The sequence below is a fragment of the Lutra lutra genome, chromosome 4 (genome assembly GCF_902655055.1).
Source record: "Lutra lutra chromosome 4, mLutLut1.2, whole genome shotgun sequence".
Classification (NCBI taxonomy): domain Eukaryota; kingdom Metazoa; phylum Chordata; class Mammalia; order Carnivora; family Mustelidae; genus Lutra; species Lutra lutra.
Window position 1 is genome coordinate 45,440,607 of NC_062281.1, and position 23,840 is coordinate 45,464,446.

Below are 23,840 nucleotides of genomic sequence, written 5' to 3' on the forward strand. Positions count from 1 at the left end.
AGTACATATTGAGTGAGGCACAGAGAGTTAAATGTCATGTTCTAATATTTGCTGAGGTTTTCAGAAGTAAAGTTAGAATTGCTTTGGAAATGTAATCAGTAACTAACGAGCATTTTTTTTTAATTATTTATTTATTTGTCTTAGGACGCGAGATTGCGTGTATGCACTCGCACAAGCATGGAGGGCAGAGAGTAAGGGTCTTAAGCAGTCCGTGCTCAGTGTAGAGCCCCAGTGTGGGGCTTGATCTCATGACCTTGAATCACAGCCTGAGCTGAAACCAAGACCTGCAAGCTTAACCAAATGTGCCACCCAGGCACCCCTTTAATGAGCACTTCTGAGTCCTTTCCATTAGTAGCATGAGGAGCATAAACAGAGAGAGAAATTATTACCTGTGGCAACATGACGTCCCATTCCAAATATGGCATAAATGATGGCAGGAAACAGAGACCCGTATAAACCAAACACAGGATGCACGGATGAAAGAATCGCAAAGGCCAACCCTGTCAAGCAGACCCCGGTCATTAGGACCTTCTTAAAACTCCAAGATACAGTCCGCTACAAAGCAGATTGCATATTTATTTTAGTGACTAAAGGAACTACGACTTAATCATTCCACTCGCTCAGTGAGATTCTAGAGTTACCATCCTAACTAACTAGAAATTCCCTCATTTAGTTCATATTTAAATTTCAGTTCTAAAAACCATTATTTTGGGACCACTACCTTTCCCCTCGATTACAGAGACGTCTACAAGAAAAGACTGGTCCAGAGAATCTTCCTGGTAAAAGTGATACCAACCTGAGGCAAAATATCGCCACACACACTTCGAGAAGCATTTCTACAGTTTTTTGGGATCATTTTATTGGCACAGTAGCATCTGTGGGGGAGGCAGGACGAGCAGCATTACTGCCAATAAGGGTCAGGAAAGCTGGGGCAAGAAGGACACACACTCAAGGCTGCCTGGCTGGCCGCTGGCCGGTTGATCTCAGACTGCGTCACAGTAGCAGGGCGACATGTGAACTAAGGCACTTCCCATCCTGGATCCCAAACTATTTCAGCTCTAGTTTCTTAGAGTGAAAAAAAAAAAAAATCAACTTTGTTTATTCGAAGAGTAGGTAAGGAGTAACCCATAACTGTTCATTTTTATTCCTCATCAATACCACTGCCTACATAGTTTGTATGTTACATACAAATAGATAATTTTCTTAGATGTGTCTAAATGACCACTAGTGGTTTATATGTGACCAAAATACATGTGAATACGAGCTCATTAAAGTGATCTTGCTGGTCATGGCTAGTTAAGCTAGGTTCTGACATATCCATCCAAGTCTATACAATTTATTGATAAGCATTTGATTGAACATAATGCATTTTAGAAGGTACAAAGGGACTTGAGGAAGGAGGTAGCATTAGAATCTAGATTACCTGCAAATGAGGTTAATTCATAATTCACAGTATGGTTCTAGGATAAATACTTTTTACTATTTAACTTTTACTGTTTAAATTAAGTTTAAAAATTTCTTTTTGACGGGCGCCTGGGTGGTTCAGTGGGTTAAAGCCTCTGCCTTCGGCTCAGGTCATGATCCCAGGGTCCTGGGATCGAGCCCAACGTGGGGCTCTCTGCTCCGCAGGGAGCCTGCTTCCTCCTCTCTCTCTCTCTCTCTCTGCCTGCTTCTCTGCCTACTTGTGATCTCTCCCTCTGTCAAATAAATAAAATCTTTAAAAAAAATCTTTTTTAATAAATAAGCGGTAGTTATACATCAAATACGTTTTTCAAGCACTACAAGACATTTTAGCTTTACTTAAAATACATAAAATGTTTACCAGTGACCATCCCTTCTTTATTTTAAAAAACCCATCTGGGGGCACCTGGCTCATTCATTAAATGTCTGCCTTCAGCTCTGGTCATAATCCCAGGGTCCTGGAATCCAACCCTACATCGTGCTCCCTGCTTGGCGGGAAGCCTGCTTCTCCCTCTCCCACTCCCCCTGTTTGTGTTCCCTCTCTCTCTGTGTCTCCCTCTGTCAAATGAATAAATAAATAACCTTTAAAAAAATATTTTTAACTTAAAAAAATCTGTATTGCTATTTACTTACAATGTATTCCTAAATGTCTGGTAAAAATAAATAAAAAGTGACTCTAGAAGGTTCAATGGCAGACTCTGCTCTAGAATTTCATACATGCAGGATGAGAGGCAGCATTCTGGATTTAGGAAGGACGATTTTAAGTGTTACTCCACCCTAACCCCCAAAAAGCCCCTCCTGGCATTTATAGCATATGCAACTTTGCAAAAATTGTACATTATATCAGTCACACAGAAAGCTAGAAAAAACTTCTCCTTTTCATTTTCAGAATGAGTTACCTGAAAAAATTACCTATCAAGAAATAGAATGCTGAGTGTTTCCAGGTAAGGAAAAAATGTGGCCCACATTTCGGAAGACCCAGATCTACTAAATCAAGGATGGGGGTAAAGGAAAATTGCACGCAGCATCTTTAACAAAAGATGGATGAATTATACACACATGAAATTTTGATAAATGCGATAAATATCAACAGGATAAGAGTTGCCCTGTTTGGCTACATTTGTATTCTATCTGCAACAGAAAATGTATAGACAGACCTAGAAGCAGTGAGATCCTCACCTCTTGCCTAGTGAACAGCCAACTATTTACCTGTTAGCTTTATTAATTCCTTTCTCTCTCTGTCTCTCTCTCTCTCTCTTTCCCTCTCTTCCAGTTTCCCTCTCCCTCTCTCTCCCAGTCTTTCTTTAATCCCCTGCAATATCTATATATAGCAAAATCCATTCAAAAACAGAATTTCTTCAGAACTCATACTCTTATCAAATTAAAATCAGGATAAGCATGTAAACATGTTTAATCCAAATCTTTAAGAGCTCTCTAAACCTAAAAATGTAAAATATTACTTCAGTAGATTCTACAAAAACACCTCAAAAAAACCGAATACTGTTGTAGCCATTTCCTTCCTCTAGTCTGACACCGATACTGAGCTTTCCCTTTGAGCAACAGTGTCCTTCACCCTCAGCCAGAATCTGTTTCTTTGCTAAGATGGCAATGAGGAATGGATGAACACAGATAAACAGTGCTTTAAAATACTCTTTCCACAAATAAGAACCATAAAACCCAAGCCATCCTCCCACCCACACCTCCAAAATATACAGGGGCCTGGGTAAAGTTTTCTTATTCGGTCTGATTCTTTTATTATTCTGGGCCACAAAATAAGCCACATACACATTTTCATACACACACATTCACCCAGCTAAAATATGGTAAACACTTCAAAAATGATGAAAATATTAACTAGTTTGAGTCACTTACAAATTACCAGAATTATCTATACTCTAATCCATGTTTATGAAACAAGGAATTTAATAAATTAAGAGCAGGATTACCACTCTCTAATTCTAGTATTTGGGGAGGAAATACTGCAAATGTTAATAAATATTTGTATTACCTAATCTAACTTAGACTAGAAGAGAAGCAAGAGGACAAAAAGAAGGATCAGAAATAAAAACAAAATAAATATCAGGCCAAAGGGTGCCAAAGGGGGATAGGAAAGAAAGAGCAAAAGAAAGGAGATAGAGAAGGAAAGGAAACAGAGATAGGAGAGAAACAGAAGCAAAGGGGAAAGGGAGAGAGAGAGAGAGATTGGAGGACAGAGCCCAAACCTTAAAGTCTTCAGAGGGGTGATTATTTTTAAAGATCAAAAATCGTATATTGGTAAGGCAAGTCTGATGTAACCACAAAAGAATGGTCACTTTCTGAAGGACTGAAAGATGTGGTTTTTAAGAAAACATGTTTTGTAGGTGTAGTAATGGCTCTTATAGTACAGAAGCAGAACGGACTCTTTATTCCCACATCACACCATCATTAGCTTCAGGGCCTATGACACCACCAGACTTTGAGGGGCCCTGAGCACGATGTCACACATTTCCCACCATTCCCCTTGCCCCTAACCCCAGCTGCAAGGAAAATGGCTTCCCTAACACAGTGCCTGGCCCATGAGGGAGAGGGAGCACCAAAGCTGGTAGGGTCACTCTTGAGTCTCCGCCTCTGCTCCTGATCTAATCTCTTGGTTGAAATGGCTAGAAAGTCACACTGTCACTACTGGTGAGAAAGAGAACTGTTTATCACAGAGAAGACAATGTTCAATACTTGAAGATACAGATTTTTATTTTCCTGTCAGCCATTTATCCGGATTTACATGATAGCAATTATTCAGAAAAATCCAAGAAGCCTGGAATTGCAACGATCACGTCTAAAAATTAAGTAATGTGTTGGAAGTTGGGGATCAGGTGCTGGGGTTACACATAGAGAGCCACTCTGTTGGAGCCTCCATGTTCTGCTGGCTTAGGGACTCACCTGTTTATGCTAAGGTCAGGCAGCTAGGACTCAGAAGCACGGGTTTTACTCCCCCTAGAACCGTGGTCAGTCTTTAAAAACTTTGTGAATTGAGTTTCTATACGAAGTAATAACTGAACTGTCTCATAAAATCTCCAATTTCTAGTACACAAAAAGAAGATATTACAAAAATATCAAGAAGGCTGAACCCAGGCTGACCGGCTCATGGGAAGACCCCCGCCTTGGCGCCCAGCCTGCAGCTAACTGAAGCTGGTGCTAGATCGCTTCCCACTTTATGCAAATTAGAAAAAGGTGCCCCCTGCTGGGTGATCAACACCCTTTATTTGTGAGCTGTGACTGCCCCTTTAGGATATATATAGATAGCTTTCCCTTATCTTCTGCAAAAAAACAGGAAGCTTTTAGTTTGGTCAATCTCGAAAATACTCATTTCTCAAAATCACGTTAAAGCACTGTATTCAATTTAAGTTGCTAAGCAGAAAACAAACGTTCCTTTTCAGTTCTAGATGCTGGGCCCACAGATGAATTGTTGCCTTTGCTCTAGGATTTGAGATAGATGCTAATAATCTATTCAACTGGGGGTGTGGGGGGAAGGTGGTGTTTGTCACCTACCCCCCTGCCTCCTGGTTTTATTTTAAAACTAAAGCCGAGATTTTATCCTAGTTAAGTCATGCCACTTGATAAATTGTAGCATTATCCAAATGACACCCCCACAGTAAAGATACTTCATAGGAGTAAAAGCCAATAACAAAAGCTTAATTATTTCTTATAAATGTCTAGGGGCTGGCAGTGGAAGTGGTGGCAGTGTGATGTCATGAATATTAAGGATCAAAAGTAATTTTGTGTGCATTTCAGAACTTATTCTGAGCCCAGAATTGCTAAAGATAGAAGCACTTAAAAGTTCTCATTCCAAAGAATGAGGACTAAGCACCAATAATCCCAGAAGGGTAAGAGAAAGTGTTTGGAATTTAGAGAAAGCACCAACAATAAAACTCAAAGAAAGGAAATGAAAGAGCCAATCCTGTGCTGCATTCCTTAATCACTGACTTAAGACTCTTATGACTAGCCTTTTTCATGAAAATGAAAGGGCCGCTTGTGTGGACAAAGGAAATGGAAGGCAAGGTGATCCTGCAGTACTTTTCCAGGTTAACAGTTAAAAAGGAAAAAACGCTATGTAATGAAAAAAGGTTTTGTGCGGTTCTGCTCTCCCTCATTGTCTTCTTCCCTCACTGTCTCTCTCCTCCTTTCTCTCCTCCCCACCTTCTCCTTTTCTCTTTCTCTATTTTTATAGCATTTTTAAAAGATTTTATTTATTTATTTGGGAGAGAAAGGCAGACCATGAGTCAGGTGGAGGGGCAGAGGGAGAGGGAGAAGCAGGCTCCCCACTGAGCAGGGAGCCCTAGGCGGGGCTAGGTCATGAATTGAGCTGAAGGCAGATGCTTAACTGACTGAGCCCCGTCTCTTTCTCTGTTTTAAAATAATCTGATATTTTCTGACTCAGAGAAGGTGGTAGAAATATCTAGAATGAAGACATTAGGACAGTAGGAAAATAAGAACATTGAATACCAACAATCAGCCTAGCAGCTACACATCTTAATGGAAATGAACTGAATAGTCATCAATATGGAGACCATTAGATGAATTATGGTATAACAGAACTATGGAATATAATGTAGCTATTAAAAAGAATGAATTAGACCCATATCCATTAACCTGGGGACATGACCATTATACATTGTTAGACATGACGAACAGGTTATAGGCATATATTTTTTATGTAATACTTTTAGGTAAAAATCCAAGAAAGAGGATTATACATCTTTTTACACATCTTTGAAACTTTTTTCACATTTTACATTGTTTATAAAACTATACAACTTACACATTTTTGATGGAGACTTTTGAAAGCAACCTTAATATTATCCTTAATGTTAGAGAAGTCATTACATTTTTTTCTAATGGAAGCAAGGTGATGAGATTTGTTTTTTAAGCAATCACTCTGGGGGTTATGTGGAAGACACACAAGACTGGTGGAAAGAAGAACAGTTAGGGAGCTCCTGCCAATATCCAGGTAGTGGCAGTAGAGAAAGAAAGTACAGTTCCATCACATATAAAGGGACATTACACACAGTCAAAAAACAAATAAGTTCCCTGACCTGTGGCTTTAGCACAGCGCACTTTCTTCCTAGAACATGTCACAGGGCCAAAGGTGACTGACTGGATGTAAGGGGATGTAACAGGAACCCGCTAACATCCTGGTTTCCGCCCGAAGAGACCAGGCAGGTCAGCATAAGAAGGCCGAAGGCCTGGTCAACACCAAAATTCCAAGAGTGAAGAAACTGTCAGATGCACAGGAAGAGAATTAAGAGAAAAGGGCATAAAGAAGCCAAGGCCGAAGTCTGTGGCAATTCCATAGAAACAGTATGCATGACAAAGAACAGAAATGTCCTTTGAAATAAATAAAATCTTAAAAAATAAAATGAAAAGTTGTAGGAACCCTCCTACATTGCTGGTGGGAACGCAAGCTGGTGCAGCCACTCTGGAAAACAGCATGGAGTTTCCTCAAAAAAGTTGAAAATAGAGCTACCCTATGACCCAGCAATAGCACTACTGGGTATTTATATTTACCCTAAAGAAACAAATGTAGTGATCCGAAGGGACATATGCACCCGAATGTTTATAGCAGCAATGTCCACAATAGCCAAACTATGGAAAGAGCCTAGATGTCCATTAATAGATGAATGGATAGAGAAGATGTGAGATATATATGTACACGTACACGTACACACACACACACACACACACACACACACACACAATGGAATACTATGCAGCCATCAAGAGAAATGAAATCTTGCCATTTGCAACGACGTGGATGGAACTAGAGGGTATTAGGCTGAGCGAAATAAGTCAATCATCATATGACCTCCCTGCTATAAGGAATTTGAGAGGCAGAGTGGGGGGTTGGGGGAGTAGGGAAGGAAAAAATATGAAACAAGATGGATCGGGAGGGAGACAAACCATAAGAGACTCTTAATCTCACAAAACAAACTGAGGGTTGCTGGGGGTAGAGGGGTATGGAGAGGGTGGTTCGGTATTGGGGAGGGTATGTGATATGGTGAGTGCTGTGAAATGTGTAAGCCTGACGATTCACAGACCTGTACCGCTGGGGTAAATAATACAATACATGTTCATAAAAATAATTAATAAAAAATTAAAAAAAAAAACAAAAACAAAAAAGACAAACAAACACAAAAAGAAATGTCCTTTAAATTGTATAACAGAAGAGCCACTGATGACCTTAGACCCAGCACTGCTGGGGAAAAGGGGGCATAGGAAACCAGGGTGGGGGAATGAAGTTTAAGGAATGGTCCTGAGGAAGGCGAGGCAGGAAACATGAACCAACCCCTAAAAAGCCTTATTAGTGAAGAGAAGAGAAAAAGGCTTGGGGCCAAATGGAGACAGGGATGAAGGAAAGAAGAGTTTGTTTATTTTCTTATTAGTTTTAAGATAGGATACACATGAGCCCTTGGGCAGTCAGGGATTTTTGTTGTTGTTGTTTTTAGAGAGGGAGAGAGAAAGAGAGAGAAGAGGGGCGGAGGGAGGATAGAGAGAATCCCAAGCAGCCTCCATGACCAGTGCAGAGCCCAGTGCAGGGCTTGATCCCACAACCCTGAGACTTTGACCCAAGCCAGAATCAAAAATTGGATGCCTAACCAACTGAGCGATCCAGGCGCCCCTGGGCAGTCAGTTTTATGAGCCCCAAAAAGATAAATTTACAACATAAATTTAGTTACAAAGTTGAGTATTTATTTACACTGAGAAATCACACTAAATTATAAATTCTAAAAAGGTGACAAACTCCACCACCAAATATCCATAAAAAATAATATACTATTTGTATTAATTAACTGCCTGATACATCTCTAAACCTCTTTTTCCCCCTTATAATTTTAGGCTGGATGTTCTTTGAACACTTCTTCATCTGGCGACTTTTGTAATATTTGCTATCAAGAGGAGGAAGATAAATTTGGCTTTCCTCTTGTACATCAGACATTTCTAATACATCATTTCAAGTGTTCTTGGCCTCGCCCATCTCTCAGAGCTCTGCGGGGGCTGTCTGACTTCATGTGGTGCAATTTGACAGCTTCTCTTTTTCTCACCCTGGTGTTTCTCTGTTGACACCTGCTCTGCGATTCTGTTAATGCCCAGACTCCCCCATGTCAGCTCAGAGGAGAACCCAAAGGGTGTGTCTTTGACCTGTGACAGAAAAAACCAGTGAATACAACTTTCCTCATTTCTCCCAACTGAAAAATGGTCTGGAGGTGCAGGCCATACCTTCTTGGGGGGCACGGCCCCCATGCCAGAGCCATGTGACACCCTTGGAGAGAGCCAGACCCCTTATAGGCATCTCTTGCCCCCACTGTCTCTCCCTAACAGTCCCTCCCCCTGCCCTCGGGGCTTGCATTCCTTAATTACAAAGTTGCACAGAAGCTCTCTGACTCAGGCTCCAGTTGGGGGGAGAATCAGACTAAAGTCACCGTTGTGTATTTAGGTTTGTTTTTTATTACTTGATAGATTAGAAATTTTTATTTTAGCTGTGTAGCTGGTTGCTAATATCACATGTAATTCAAACTGTCAAACTGAGAAAGCCTCTTTTGAGATTTTTTTTTTTTAAGATTTCATTTATTTATTAGTCAGAGAGAGAGAGAGAGAGTGAGCACAGGCAGACAGAGTGGCAGGCAGAGGGCGAAGCAGGCTCCCTGCCGAGCAAGGAGCCCGATGTGGGACTCGATCCCAGGTCGCCGGGATCATGACCTGAGCCGAAGGCAGCCGCCCAACCAACTGAGCCACCCAGGCGTCCTGTCTTTTGAGATTCTTGATAGCTGTAAGATTTCAGGGCATTTCAAGTTTTCTGTGCAGAAAATTTAAATATGACTTGAGAACTGCTGACATTAATTACCTAGTTTCTTGATAATGCCCTTGTTATATTACTGTACGATTAGTGTTAATTGATCTCTGTCAGTGTCAGCCATTTGTGGCAACCTCATCTTAGCCAGATCCCAAAAATATCTCCAGTCATGCCAATGCCACCAGACAGAAGAGGCAGGGCCTGAGGGAAACTGAGTTGGGAAGAGGCAGCGTTCTTAATTAACTTCTGTTAAAATATCTCACCTGGGAAATTTTGCAAAAATACATGACCATGTGAAGACAACTGACCCTGGAAGGAGCACAAGCAAAGGAGATGCAGTATTGAAGAGGATGGATGGTAAGCATGGAAATACAAGTATGATGTGTTTTGTATGTGAATTACCAAGGGCAATGGGAGGACAATGAGCCTCCACCTGAGAGGCGTGTCCAGGGGGATAATGCCCTTGGATGAGAGAGCAAGCTTTTATTTTTTTTTAAGATTTTATTAATTTATTTGACAAGAGAGATCACAAGCAGGCAGAGAGGCAGGCAGAGACAGAGAGAGGAGGAAGCAGGCTCTCCACCAAGCAGAGAGTCCGACACAGGGCTCAATCCTAGGATCCTGGGATCATGACCTGAGCCGAAGGCAGAGGCTTTAACCCACTGAGCCACCCAGACGCCCTGAGAGAACAAGCTTTTAAGAAAGATGAACAAGTTGCAAGAATATCTTGTGAACATTTTGGAAGCGTGGATTTTTATTCCCTAAGGAAGAGAGGTTCCTAAGGGTGCACTGGTAAAGGCTGGCCATGAAGCTATCACTGGGAATAATAAGCCAGAGAGGACACACACTGTGTACTAGAGGAAGAGAAGGAGAAGGAGAAGTGATAAAGGAAGGGTCTGATTTTTGTGGCGATGAAGAATCACAGGAACCAGAGGCAAGTGTGCAAGTATAAACTCAAATATATGCAACATATGCCATTTCTTTGCTTCTTCTTATTGTAATTATGGGGATTCTGAGACCCACTAATTAGAAAGAGAAAGAGACGGCAACAGTGGTCTCTGGTTTCCCTGTCTTGAACTGGGTCAGTATGAAGCACTTTCTCTGGGTCACTTCCATCCTTTAATATTTTTAATACTAGAGTTATTACCTAACTATATTCAAAACTGTAATTTTCAGGGTGGGGGAAGAAAAGAAGTAATCCTTGAACTTTAGTGACATAATTATATAAGTAAACATCAGACCAGGCCTGTGAGATTATATCACTTTTCAGGCTGTAATGGTTTAAGTCATTTCAAAAATGGATTATGTACAGCCCCCATGCTCAGAAATGGTTAATTTACTCCTTAAAGATAGCCCAGCTACTTCTGGGAGGGCTTCATTAGCTCACCAGTTTCAAGTGGCTAAGTGTGTTAAGAACAAACAGTAAGGCCCCATGAAAATGGGGACCTGTTTGAGCAGAGGAAAGGCACACTTCGCTAATCCCTGGCTCCGGACAAAACCAAGGAGCCCTTGTCTGTGCAGACGAGCGCAGACAGCCACAGTCCGGGGTTGGGACTCCCGCCTCACATAATGCAGCCTCAGAGACGGGAGCGGCTTGGCCACACAAATCATACCAGAGCAATAATGAGCCTCCTGTCTGCCCAGTGCCATCCTCCAGCAATGCCCCCAGTTTACACACAACAAGCTACATGGGAATCATCATGAACCCACCGGATACAAACAGTCCTCAAAATATTCTCTGACCCAGTCATGGATGTAAGTGCTGTCTCACAGGCCTCGAGAGCCAAACAGAAAAATACAATGAGCTTAAAAATGCTAATTCGCTTATTTGGCACCTCTTCCCATTCCCTTTCGGATTTGTTTTCATTTCTGTTTCTGTTTTTTAACTGGGTAGACAGGGAAGGAAAGAGAAGTGGGAGAGAGACGGAGGACATGCACATTCATACACTGAGTACCTGCAGATGTTCAATGACATCTGTCTAGCAACTGGTATCAGTGATAGCTGGAAGGAAGACTTGAAGTACCATCCAGGCAAATTGGGAGGGAAACCTTATTCTGTAAGATGCCTAGAATTTCTCTAACTTAATTGTTTCGGAAAACTGCAGGCAACACTGATTATTTTCCATCTTCTTACCTTTCTTTTACCTCCAAGGAGCAGGACTCAAACCTAGGCGTAGGACCTAGGCATAGGAGGACATCTGCCTTGAATGAAACCCATACAAGGTGCCATGCCCTTGAGGTTCAGCAATTAACAACCCAGATAAAAATCCCTGCTTTTCTGGAGTTTACGTTCTCATGGGAAATAGAAGACAGCAATCATAGCATCAAAATAACAGCATTTATTAAACACTTCTTTGGTACTAGATACTGTCCTGAGTACTTTATTGTCTCTCATTTAGTCCCCAAAGTAACTCTATGTACTGGGTGTTATTATTCCCATTGTACATACAGGAAGACTTAATCTTAGAGCAGCTAAAGAACTTGACCAAGTGATGTAGAATTCAAAATTGAGGTCTTTCTGATAGTTATCCTGTAAGTACTTAAACCTTTTCCTGTGTACCCAAATTCACCTTCAATTTCATTAGAGATATAAAGGAACATGGGATATGAACTAGAAGGATCTTGCCTGAAACAATTACATGTGCAGTTTATAGAATGATCAGTATGGTCAAAGTTCAGAGATGACAGAGAAATATGGGAGCCATAGTCCCAGAAAATTTTTTTGAAAGGTAAGAATTGAAGTGGGGTTGAGAATAGAAAGAATTTTTTCTACAAGTTGCCCTCATTCCTGAAGAGTTGTGAAGCATTTTGTTTTGGTACATCTGAGTTTATCATCAAAAATATTTTCAAGGGCACGTGGGTGGCTCAGTGTGTTAGGCCTCTGCCTTCGGCTCATGATCCCAGGGTCCTGGGATCAAGCCCCGCATGGGGCTCTCTGCTCAGCAGGGAGCTTACTTCCCTTCCTCTCTCTCTGCCTGCCTCTCTGCCTACTTGTGATCTCCATCTGTCAAATAAACATATAAAATCTTTAAATATATATATATTTTCCAGAGGTTCCGTCAAATTTCACATGATTGGTTTATTCTTTAAGTCCTGGGAACTCTACGTTTCATAAATACATTTTACCATGTCAACCACACTCTTCCTAGTACTGTAGTACTCCCGGGGCACTATGATGCTCAGGGACCGTGACTTCTCATTCCCCTTTGCTAGTTCTCAGCCACTGAAATGTCAGTGTTCCCCAAAGTTGCTTTCTTTCTGGTTTCCCTTTTTGTTCTACGAACTAATCATGAATGATCCCATCCAACCCCACGAATATAATCTTTTCTGAAGGGAATTTCTCCTAACTAGTCATTCCTAACTAGGCTTTTGCCTCTGCCAAACATGTAACAGAAGCTGTTGCCAGAGTGATTGTTCAGTGACACAAACCTTTGTCACACCCTGGCATCCCTCAAGATCCATCAACGCTCTCCATCACCTTGGAAAATAAGCCCGAACACTTTATCCATGTTACTGAAGCCTTCTGTGGTGTGGGCCATTCTATCCTCTCCAGCTACAACTCCCACTGAGTGAGATTACTGATGAGTGTTTAAATGAACTGTTCTTTTAGTCTTCTTACCTTTTCATATGTTTTTTTCTCCTGTCTGTAGTGCCCTTCATCTATGGACTACCTGGGAAGCTATTGTTTAGCCTTCAAGACCCAAAGTATAGTTTCTCTTGAAAATTTCCTTAACTACAAACCTCAACCCCACTCCAGCAAGACTTGATCATGCCATACAGTGCAACTGTATATTCTTCATTTATATACTACCAAAATTATTACAATTATCTAGCTTTTGTGTCTAGGACTCCAATGAGATTATGAGATCTATTGTTAAGGAAGAGAATAAAAACTATTTCCATTTATAAGTAAACTATTAGGTGTCAAGCAAGGTACTGGGATCTTTTTTATGGGACTCTGATAAAGACAGGAAGGGTCCTAGAAATGAAGTGATACATTTACCCAGATTTACCAGATACCCATTTACCCAGGATCTGAGGAGACAAACAAAGGATCAGAGACAAAGAAAGGTACTGGTTACAAGGCAGATGGAGACATAAGCAAGGTCAGGTAGTCAAGAAACTATAAACAGTCCAGGAAATGAGGTTAATAAGTGGTTCACTGTGGAGACCAGTACCAACCCAAAGGTGCCGAAGGCCAGTTTTCTAGGAGGTGCTAACCACATCGGGCAGAATATGACTGCGAGCTTTGAGACTTCTCATAGATCCTGATGTTCTTTCCCCTTGAACGTTCTACCTGAGTAAATCTGAACAGGAATTGCTCCCTGGCATCTTTCAGTGTTTTTTTCTGAGTACCATTTTCCCTTAACACCCATCTAGAAAACACTAGAGCATGGAGCAGCAGAGTGCAAGAAATTTCATTCCACATTACATTAATTGCTGGCTCATGCTTCTGCCTTCTCTTCTCCAGCCAGGTGTATTTTCTCACTGCCTTCACTGGGCTCAAGTCCACCCACCAAAATTTGAAGCCTGCTCATATACTGGGTAGAAAATTAGAAAAGACATCATTGAGATCTGTCCATGCTGGTGGCTTCCTAGATTGTAACGCAGACCCTTTTGACCCGGAACCTTGGACCAGGGTCCTAATCTGGGATTTCTCCTGGGTTTCATCTTAGCTTCTAACGCTTTATTCCCCAGTTTTACCTTTTATCCTGCTCTCACTGGTGGACATCCAGGTGCTAAACTTTACACCCACCAGGATGAATTTGCATCTCCCAGCTCACCTTCATGAACTTGACTCCAGTCCTACCTTCTCAAGTGGCTTGATTCTATCCCGCTCTCTCCTATTACAGCTCCAACCTCAGTTCGAACAATGGAGCAGAAGTTCTCAGACCCCTTCTCCCCACTGCCCTCTACCTCCCAAGAGAAGGGCTACTAATTGGAGAGGTGAAAGTTGAACGCTCCGATGAGGACACATTTCTCTCTCTCTCTTTTTTTTTTATTTTAATTCCAGTATATTTAACATGCAGTGTTAGTTTCAGTTATACAATATAGTGATTCAACAATTCTATATACTACTCAACATTCATTGTGATGTATACTCTTAATCCGAAAAGACAAATTTCTTGATGGGCAAAAGTATATCCACACATGTATGTTTTTCTCTCTTCTACTATATCCTCTTCTATGTTCCTAATATGATAAAAAGACCAGGGCCTGCCTCAAGGTAAGCAATGATACATCTTTCTCTCACTCTCTGGTCACAAGCACATCTACACCTCAGTTCTAGGTTGTTTTTTGGACACAATCCAGCTTAGCTAGAGCTGCACTTTAAGCAGTAATGCAGCAGATAAAGTGGGACACTGGTTGCCTTCCCCTAAATGTTACCTGTGTACATAGTTCCCTTGAGATCCTCTCCAGAGAAAGAATGATGAGCAGGACTTGATTTCTTAAAATGCCATTTCACATAATACCATATGTCTATACAAATCAAGTCTTGCCAGCTGTTTAAGACTGCCACTTGGATCTCTATATTTGCTCAGTTTTTACCACCAATTCATTTCATGTTATGTTATATAGATGGGCTTGTACTACTTCTCATGTTCCTAAATAAAAACACATTCTTTGGCAGCTGCTTAGCTTAAACAACCTACTCACAGCAGAAAGTGGCTGAAACCAATACTCTACAAACTTTCATTAAGAAAAGGTTCCCACCCTTATGTACCCACACCAGACTGAGATATTTAAGGCTGAATAACAAGATCATATTCTCATATACTTTGTACAAATTTCTGAGGAAGGGAAAATAATAAGGCCCTTGTGGGCTGGATTGTTGTCTTATACTTCTCTGTCTCTTTCCAAGAACATAGCAAAATACTGTGTATTCTTTCAAGTATGTTTTTTAATAGAAATGAATAAAGCACCCTAGGAAGACAGATTAGTATTCTTGAAAACAAAATAATTAGGTGGCAGTAGGTACTTCCAAGAACTACACATAAGAAATCAAACCCAAACTGTGTGGGTAATGATGAAAGTTTATTTCCCTCTGGTAACTGGTTTGTGATGGTCTTAGAATTATTATTAGCAAACCACAGTATAATCAACTGTCTGATTCACAGCATCAGTGGGCTCAGGGCTAAGCAATATTACAAGTGGGTCTCCCAGAGTAAATTTACACATATTCGAGAACCACAACTACAGGCAAACAAAATTCCTATAGACACACATTCTCTAGGTTCACAGACAAAGACTGTTAATCAAAGATCATTGGTTCTAATCACTAGAAGAGTTAAGGCAAATCATATCATTCTTTCACACCATACATAGCTTGTTATACAGGTGAGAGCTCAACAAGAGTGAAAATAAAGAAATTACCATGACCAAGAAGCTTCAGGATGAACAGACTAAAAGCTGATAAAGCAGAAGGAGTAAGAGACTGAAAGTTTCCATGGGGAGAGTAGCCAACAAAAGCAGAGTGAAAATAGGAAAATTTGGTCCTGTCTTCTCAATTATGATTTTTTTCAATGTCAACAAACATTTGAGTACCTACTAGGTGATAGGAGCTGAAAGGGTTTCCCAGGACTCAGGACTTTCATTGCTGAAACCAGGATGATTGATTACCCTAGACTATAAATAGTCCCTGTCCTCAAGGAACTTGTAATTAAGGGGGAAATCAATTCAAATTGCAAATGAATGCAATAGTTAGTTTAGCGGATAAGTGAGAGTACTATGGGGGAACAAAATCTGTAATTCTCAACCCTAGCAACTCACTTTACTTCACTTTATTATCAGATGAGGAAGCTAACTAAGGCCTAGGAAATTAAATGATTTTCCCTAAATTCCCTAACATTCTAATTTAATTGGTCTAGCAGTTGGGAATAGGTTTTAAATGCCAAAAGAGATTCTTTTTTTTTTTTTAATTATGTTATGTTAGTCACCATACAGTACATCATTAGTTTTTGGTAGGAGTGTTCCATGATTCATTGTTTGCGTATAACTCCCAGTGCTTCATGCAATACATGCCCTCCTTAATACCCAACACAGGGCTACCCCATCGCCCTCATCCCCCCCACTCTGAAACCCTCAGTTTGTTTCCTGGAGTCCATAGCTTCTCATGGTTCATCTCCTCCTCTGATTCTCCCCCTTTTATTTTTCCCTTGCTTTTCCTCATGTCCACCATGCTATTCCTTATGTTCCACATATAAGTGAAACCATATGATAATTGTCTTTCTCTGCTTGACTTATTTCACTTAGCATAATCCCTTCCAGTACCATCCATGTCGATGCAAATGGTGGGTATTCATCCTTTCTGGTGGCTGAGTAATATTCCATTGTATATATGAACCACATCTTTATCCATTCATCTGCTGAAGGGCATCTTGGCTCCTTTCACAGTTTGGCTATTGTGGTCTTGTTGCTATGAACATTGGGGTACATGTGTCCTTTCTTTTCACTACATCTGTATCTTTGGGGGTAAATACCCAATAGTGCAATTACTGGGTCATAGGATAGCTCTATTTTTAACTTTTTGAGGAACCTCCATACTGTTTTCCAAAGTGCTGCACCAACTTGCATTCCAACTAACAGTGTAGGAGGGTTCCCCTTTCTCCACACCCTCTCCAAAATTTGTTGTTTCCTGCCTTGTTAATTTTTGCCACTCTAACTGGTGTAAGGTGGTATCTCAATGTGGTTTTGATTTTAATTTCCCTGATGGCTAATGGTGTTGAACATTTTTTCATGTTTTGTTAGCCATTCATATATCTTCTTTGGAGAAGTGTCTATTGATGTCTTCTGCCATTTTTTGACTTGATTATTTGGTTTTGGGGTGTTGAGTTTGAGAAGTTCTTTATAGATCTTGGATACTGGCTCTTTATCTGTAATGTAATTTGCAAATATCTTCTGCCATTCCGTGGACTGCCTCTTGATTTTGTTAATTGTTTCCTTTGCTGTGAAGAAGCTTTTTACCTTGATGAAGTCCCAGAAGTTCATTTTTGCTTTCGTTTCCCCTACCTTTGGAGATGTGTCCTAAAAGAAGTTGCTGTGGCCGATGTCAAAGAGGTTACGGCCTATATTCTTCTCTAGGATTTTGATGGATTCCTGTCTCACACTGAGCTCTTTCAGCCATTTCAAGTTTATCTTTGCATATGGTGTAAGATAATGGTCAAATTTCATTCTTCCATATATAGTTGCCCAATTTTCCCAGAACCATTTATTGAAGAGACTATCTTTTTTCCATTGGGTATTTTTTTCCTGATCTTTTGTCAAAGATTAGTTGACCATGGAGTTGAGCGTCCATATCTAGGCTCTCGATTCTGTTCCATTGATCTATATATCTGCTTTTGTGCCAGTATCATGTTGTCTTGGTGATCACAGCTTTGTAATATAGCTTGAAATCAGGCAACATGATGCCCCCAAATTTTGTTTTTCTTTTTCAGCATTTCCTTGGCAATTCAGGGTCTTTTCTGGTTCCATACAAATTTTAAGATTGTTTGTTCCAGCTCTTTGAAAAATGCCATTGGTATTTTGATCGGGATGGCACTGAAAGTATAGATTGCTCTGGACAGCATAGACATTTTAACAATGTTTATTCTTCCAATTCATGAGCATGGAATGTTTTTCCATCTTCATGGTCTTCTTCAACTTCTTTCATAAGCGTTCTGTAGTTTCTAGAGTAGAGATCCTTTTTTTAAAAGATTTTAATTAATTAATTATTTATTTATTTGACAGAGAGAGAAAGAGAGGCAGCGAGAGAGGACCACAAGCAAGAGGAATGGGAGAAGAAGAAGCAGGCTCCCTGCTGAGCAGGGAGCCTGATGTGGGGCTCAATCCCAGGACTCTGGGATCATGACCTGAGCAAAGGCAGACACTTAACTACTGAGCTACCCAGGCACCCCTAGAGTACAGATCCTTTACCTCTTTGGTTAGTTTATCCCGATGTAGCTTATGGTTTTGATGTTATTGTAAGGGAATTGGTTCCCTAATTTCCCTTATATAGTATAATTCCCATTATACTATATAATGTACAGTTTACATTATAGGAAAGCAACTGATTTCTTGCATTGGTTCCACATTACTGAATTGCTGTTTGAGTTCTAATATGCAGCCAAGGTTAAGAACCACTGAGCTACAGAGTCATGATCTCAGGGTCCTAGGATCGAGTCCCACATTGGGCTCACTGCTGAGCAGGGGGCCTCCTTCTCCCCCTCTCTTTCTGCCTGCCTCTCTGCCTACCTGTGATCTCTGTCAAATAAATAAATAAAATCTTTAAAAAAAAAACCAAAACACTAAGCTAAACCCAGCCCCTGATAGAGCTAAGATACAATCAGGTGAAGATATAATCTATATAGAGTGAATCCAGGGGGAAAGGCTATCCATTTAAGAAGAACCAGTATGTGCAAATGTCCTGATGCAAAACAAGCATGATCCTTTAGAACACTAAGCAGTTCAGTGTAACCAGAACATAGGTGAATAAGTAATGATGTGGCTGGTAAAAGTGAGATCCAGATATTGAGGGGCTTTCAAAAACATCTTCAGAAGTGCAGTGCTATCTAATGAGAGAAAAGTTGGCTCTTTATAGCCATAACTACCTTCTAAATAGTGTATGCTTTTATATTAAATATGTTGTTCTTTGAATACTTATGAATTTGGGACAATCATGGTGCCATGAGCTGAGACTGAGAACATCCTGCCTAGTTCTGATGAGACTGAAAAGAGGAATTAAGTGTACTAATGGAAAAGGAATAGCAAGTGTTGGGGAATATGATAAATTGGAAAGTCCACACACCCATAGAAGGGTACAAGCACCAATAAACTTCAGCTTACGGTGTTCATTAGAGATATGGTCACTTGTTTTTAATGATTACACTTAAATGAAGGGGGAACCCTCCACAGTTTTAAAATGAAGTCTTCTGATTATTTGAATGGTCAGCTCCAACATGATACAAGTTAATAAACACACACCTGAGGTTTCAGTTTCCAGGGACACATGAGTGAAGTGATGAGAAGAAAGACTGTTGGGGAAGTGAGAGATGAGACCATGAAACAAGGGTGTTCTATGGAGTCAAACCAAAAGGTCCAAAAGCCATTGGCAGAGGGGTAGCGGAAGGAATTTAAGACAACATCCCCATCTAACTCAAAAATTTTTTTGTTGAAGTTTGAAATAAAGAATACAGAGACAATACTATAAACAAGAAGACATTCTAACTGGAATGGAAGAAATGATGGTGACTTTTAATTAAGATAAAAGCATGGGCTCAGGAGCCAGAAAGACAAATATCAGAACACTCCCTCTATAAAAATAATTAATTAATTAAATTTTAAAACTTAAATAATAAATGCTCCAGATTTGAGCAAATATGCCTTTAAACTCCTTCTGAGAGAAAACTTACATCCTTTCTCTGTCCTTGGAGATGGAAATCTTATTATGAACTTAAAATGTAAATATCCAAGAAGATAACTTCCAGCTAAAGCAACCCTGTACAACTGCCTAGGGCTGAAAAATAAAGTAAAACAAAAAAAGAGGCTTTTTTGAAAAAAAAAAAAAAACCCTCTGCTTTATAGAAACTGTACTACTTGGCACTATAAGCAAACTAATCCATTTTCTTCATTTGTAAAATACAGATAATCATCGTATCAAACTCTTTAGATTATTCTGAAGTTTAATTAATATAATACGCAATGCATGTTTAGGGCCATTTGTGGCACATCTTAAGCACTCAGCAATACACAAGTACCTATTAAGTACAATAGTACAATATTAATACCAAGGTCTATATCTAATTAATATCTATTAATACCATTAATACCAATGGTCACAAGGGCAATGGACATCAGGTATATTTAAGAGATGTTAAGAGGAAAGAATTTAGAGAACCTCCTCAGCTGAATACAGTTGTTAAGGGGGAAGGGCAGTAAGGTCATTCCCAGACTTCTGGTATAGACAACTGGGTAGATGGGGGGTGACTCTCTGTATCATACAGAATAGGAGGATAAGGACTGATTTTGAGAGGGGAAAGTGATGTGGTCCAGCGGTAAATACGTCCCTGGGAGACATTAAGATGATGTTTAATAGGTAGCTAGATAATTACATCTAGGACAAAAAAAGAGAATATTGTGCTAGAAATATATTTTTACAACTCACCAACAGAAAAGTGGCAACTGAAGCCATGGAAATGGATTAGCTCATGAGAAACAAAATGTATAGAGAAAAGATGATTGAGAACAAAGACTAGACAAACAGCTATTGTGTTTTTTTATTTATAGAATGGTGTGAAGCTGAGACAGACCTATGCTGCTGAGCTCATGGCTATGGAGGGGCATAGAGTCATGCCTGGTGGGCAGACATAATCTAGTGGCAGAAAAGTAGAAGAGCTCTAGGAGGTCGCCTTCTCTTGGGCTTAGAATGGCAAGGATACATGTGCACAGTGCTGCCCTGAGCAGGAGTGTGTTAGGGTTAGAGAGGCATTTACTGTCATTGAGGACAGCAGAGCTGAGAATGAAGGGGAATAAACGGTGTGAAGATGAGTAAGCCTGGTTACAGACCTGCGGCACTCACTTTTCACTTTTATTGCCGCCTAGCCTTTAGTAAAGTCTCATCCAGACATCTGAAAACATCTGATCTGCGTGCTCCCTCTGCCACATGGTACAATGTGGTACAAGCTATTGTTCATTGATGCTCAGGGCCAGTGTTCAAACACATCTCCTCTCCCTCTTTCCACTGAAGCAAGTCTAATGGGGGCAGTGAGACGCTCTGGAGGAAAGGAACAGGAGCCCCACCTCCCAGGGGCAGATCACTCTTCCGCTCTCAACCTCTCTCCTGGTTTTTATTTCATCAGCAAGGTGACATGTTATCTTGGGAAGGGGCACCTGAGGGGTGGATGGGAAGGGAGGCTGGGGCATTCTGTTGCCCAGAGTCAGTCCCAGTCCTACTCAGGTTATATCTGTTCTAGTCGAACAAAACTGAGGAATGGAAGGCAGTGAGGGCTGAGGGATGGAGCCTGGCATATGTAGATTTGAACCCCTCTTAAGCTGCCCATTATCTAGTGTTCTGAGCCTCAAACTCCTCTTCTCATAAAAATAAAAAGTATAGTGATATTTATCTTGCTGGGTTCTGTAGAATTAGAAAAAATTGTGTGATACATTTAAATTTAACAACACTCAAATGTGTAGTTAAGGTGATTAGAAGTAACCCAACTTAAACCTAATTAAGCAATTAAAAATACGTGTTCATACATGCAAGTAAAAAGTTGAAGGTATACTAGCTGTCATCAGGACTGTTTCTCTCTGCTATGCTCTTTGCCAGGCTGGCTTTATTTCTGGCTGTGGAGATCCTGGGAAGCTACCAAGGCACATCAGCCTCCCTGCCAGCAGTCCCAGGACAAACAAAGGTGTCTCTTCTTGAAAGGTCCACACATACGGTGAGATTCAGACTGATAAAACCATTCAGGCCATCTGTATTACCATTATCATTTTAAAACAAAAAATGACTGACTTACTGCATAGTAAATCCACGCCCTTGTGTCTAGGTGGCAGATCTCTTCCCTGAACCAGTCACCGGCCTGATAGATGGGATTGTACCAACTACCAAGGCTTTAGCCATAAGCCTTCCCCTGGAACTAATCACTGTGTCTGCATCCAGTTCTCAACACTGATGCACAATTAGAGTCTTGGACAGCTTAAAGAAGAAAAAAAAACATAATGCCTCAGTGTCTGGGAACCCCTCCCAGGAGTCTGATATAGCTTGATAATGGGACCCAGGTATCCACATTCCCTTGAAGCTGTAAGGTGGTTCCAGTGGATCTGCAAGGTTGAGAATCTGGTTGAGGGGGACCCAGCCTATAACTGGCCTTGACTCCATCACTAGAGTCAAAATTCCAACCTCATATACACATATACTAAACCACATATGCTAAAAATGGATATAGTCACTAACAAAAGTAAGAATGGATCCTAGCTGGTAAAAATAGAAGTCTATTCATATATAGGCCACACAATTTATCCTCACACTCACTGCTGATCTATTTCATTGGAAACCTTGCTAAGGTCTGACGCACTAAAAAGGAAGGTCATGATTCTTCCATGCGAACAATTCTAAATATTACCAAGAGCATTACTCTAAGTGCAGAAGTACGTAAATGGCCCTTTACTATACAGATCATCATCTTTTTTACATTTAAGAAAAATAAAAAGAAAACCAGAAGTATCGAATGAAGATGGAGTTATACTGTGAGGATGGGTCACAGGATAAAGGGAAATGGAAGAGAAAAGCCAGCAAAGAGTTACTAGCTTATGGGCATATTTGTATATGGATCAGGACAAGTATACTTTAGACTTACATAGCAATATTTTGCTGCCCTTGTTTCTGGAGAAGAGAAAAGTTACTAGCAGGAAGAAATAGTCTAGGGGGTTAGGTTAGAGAGACGTAGCTAATGCCAGGATTCTGAATCCTCAAGGCTGAGACCATGCAGCAAAAAATTCCCAGACAAGCCTTTCATCTTCCCAAGGCAGTATGCTTCAGGAATTTCCACTTATTGTTCCACATGTCCCTAAGCTGCCCTCAGGAGTGCAACGAAGCTCAGCTTCCACACATATGTTTCAGTGCCAGTAATGCCACACATTCTGCATAATTATAAGGAATATCCATCTTTGTCTGTGGCCCAAAACACTGTGGTTTGAAATCAGGCAGCCCTATGGCAGCATAAAATTTTTATGGCTTGGGAACACGATTTCTAGGTGATCCCTTGGAATGCAAGGCAAAACATTCTCATATTCCTTCTCAGTGGATTAACGTCTTACATGGCAAGTCATGCAAGTTAGGGCTCCGCCCTGTCTCAGTGCTTGAGTTTTCAGGTTGGAAACAAAGAACCTACTTCCCCCCAAGTGCTTACTTGAGCTAGAATGTGGTCCAAATACCCTAGAGACCACAGCCTTGTCGTGCTTAGCTCGCCCACCATGTCTGGGACATGTTGTATTTTATTTTTTTAAGATTTATTTTGGGACATGTTTTAAATCAATGACTTTCTCTACAATGTTTGCTCATCTTCAGAACACATTCTGTAGTGAGGTCCCACAAACGGTCCGTTAAAGGAGATTGTGGTAGATACAAACTCTAATGGCTTGCACCTAAAGGTAATGATAAGAGCCTCCAGATTCGTTAAATAGTTTTAAAAGACAAATTGTTTCTAAGAAATACTTGAACATGCCGAAAGAGGGTCTAAGGTTTCTCTTCCTTTGCAACGAGGACACCCATACTTTTATTGATTTACTTTGAGGAGGTGCAAGCTCCCCTTTTAGCAGTCTGGCAGAGCCTGTGGACACCTTCCCAGAAAACTCTTAAGAAATAATTAACAGAGAATACAAAGGATTATAAAGAAATAAAGTCTACTGGAATACATTAATCCAGGTACGTAGACCTAAGGGTTCTGTGGATCTAAGTTAAGAACCTAATCTTATGTAATCTCTCTGTAAAGGTTTTGTTTAGGGATGAGTTCAGACATTCATGGGCCTGGGCAGATAAACTAGCAGGAAGAGTGGCTTGGCACAAGTGAGTAATGAA

At 40.6% G+C, this 23,840-nt stretch overlaps 1 protein-coding gene across 1 annotated transcript in view; it reads right to left on the reverse strand.

Annotated features, from left to right (window-relative positions):
- The window catches only part of SLC26A7 (solute carrier family 26 member 7), a 120,959-nt gene that overhangs the window by 91,944 nt on the left and 5,175 nt on the right, over positions 1 to 23,840 (reverse strand). Inside the window, exon 3 of the mRNA XM_047728131.1 lies at positions 390 to 500. Within this exon, the coding sequence (XP_047584087.1) occupies positions 390 to 500 (111 nt within the window). The remainder of the gene's footprint in view (positions 1 to 389; positions 501 to 23,840) is intronic.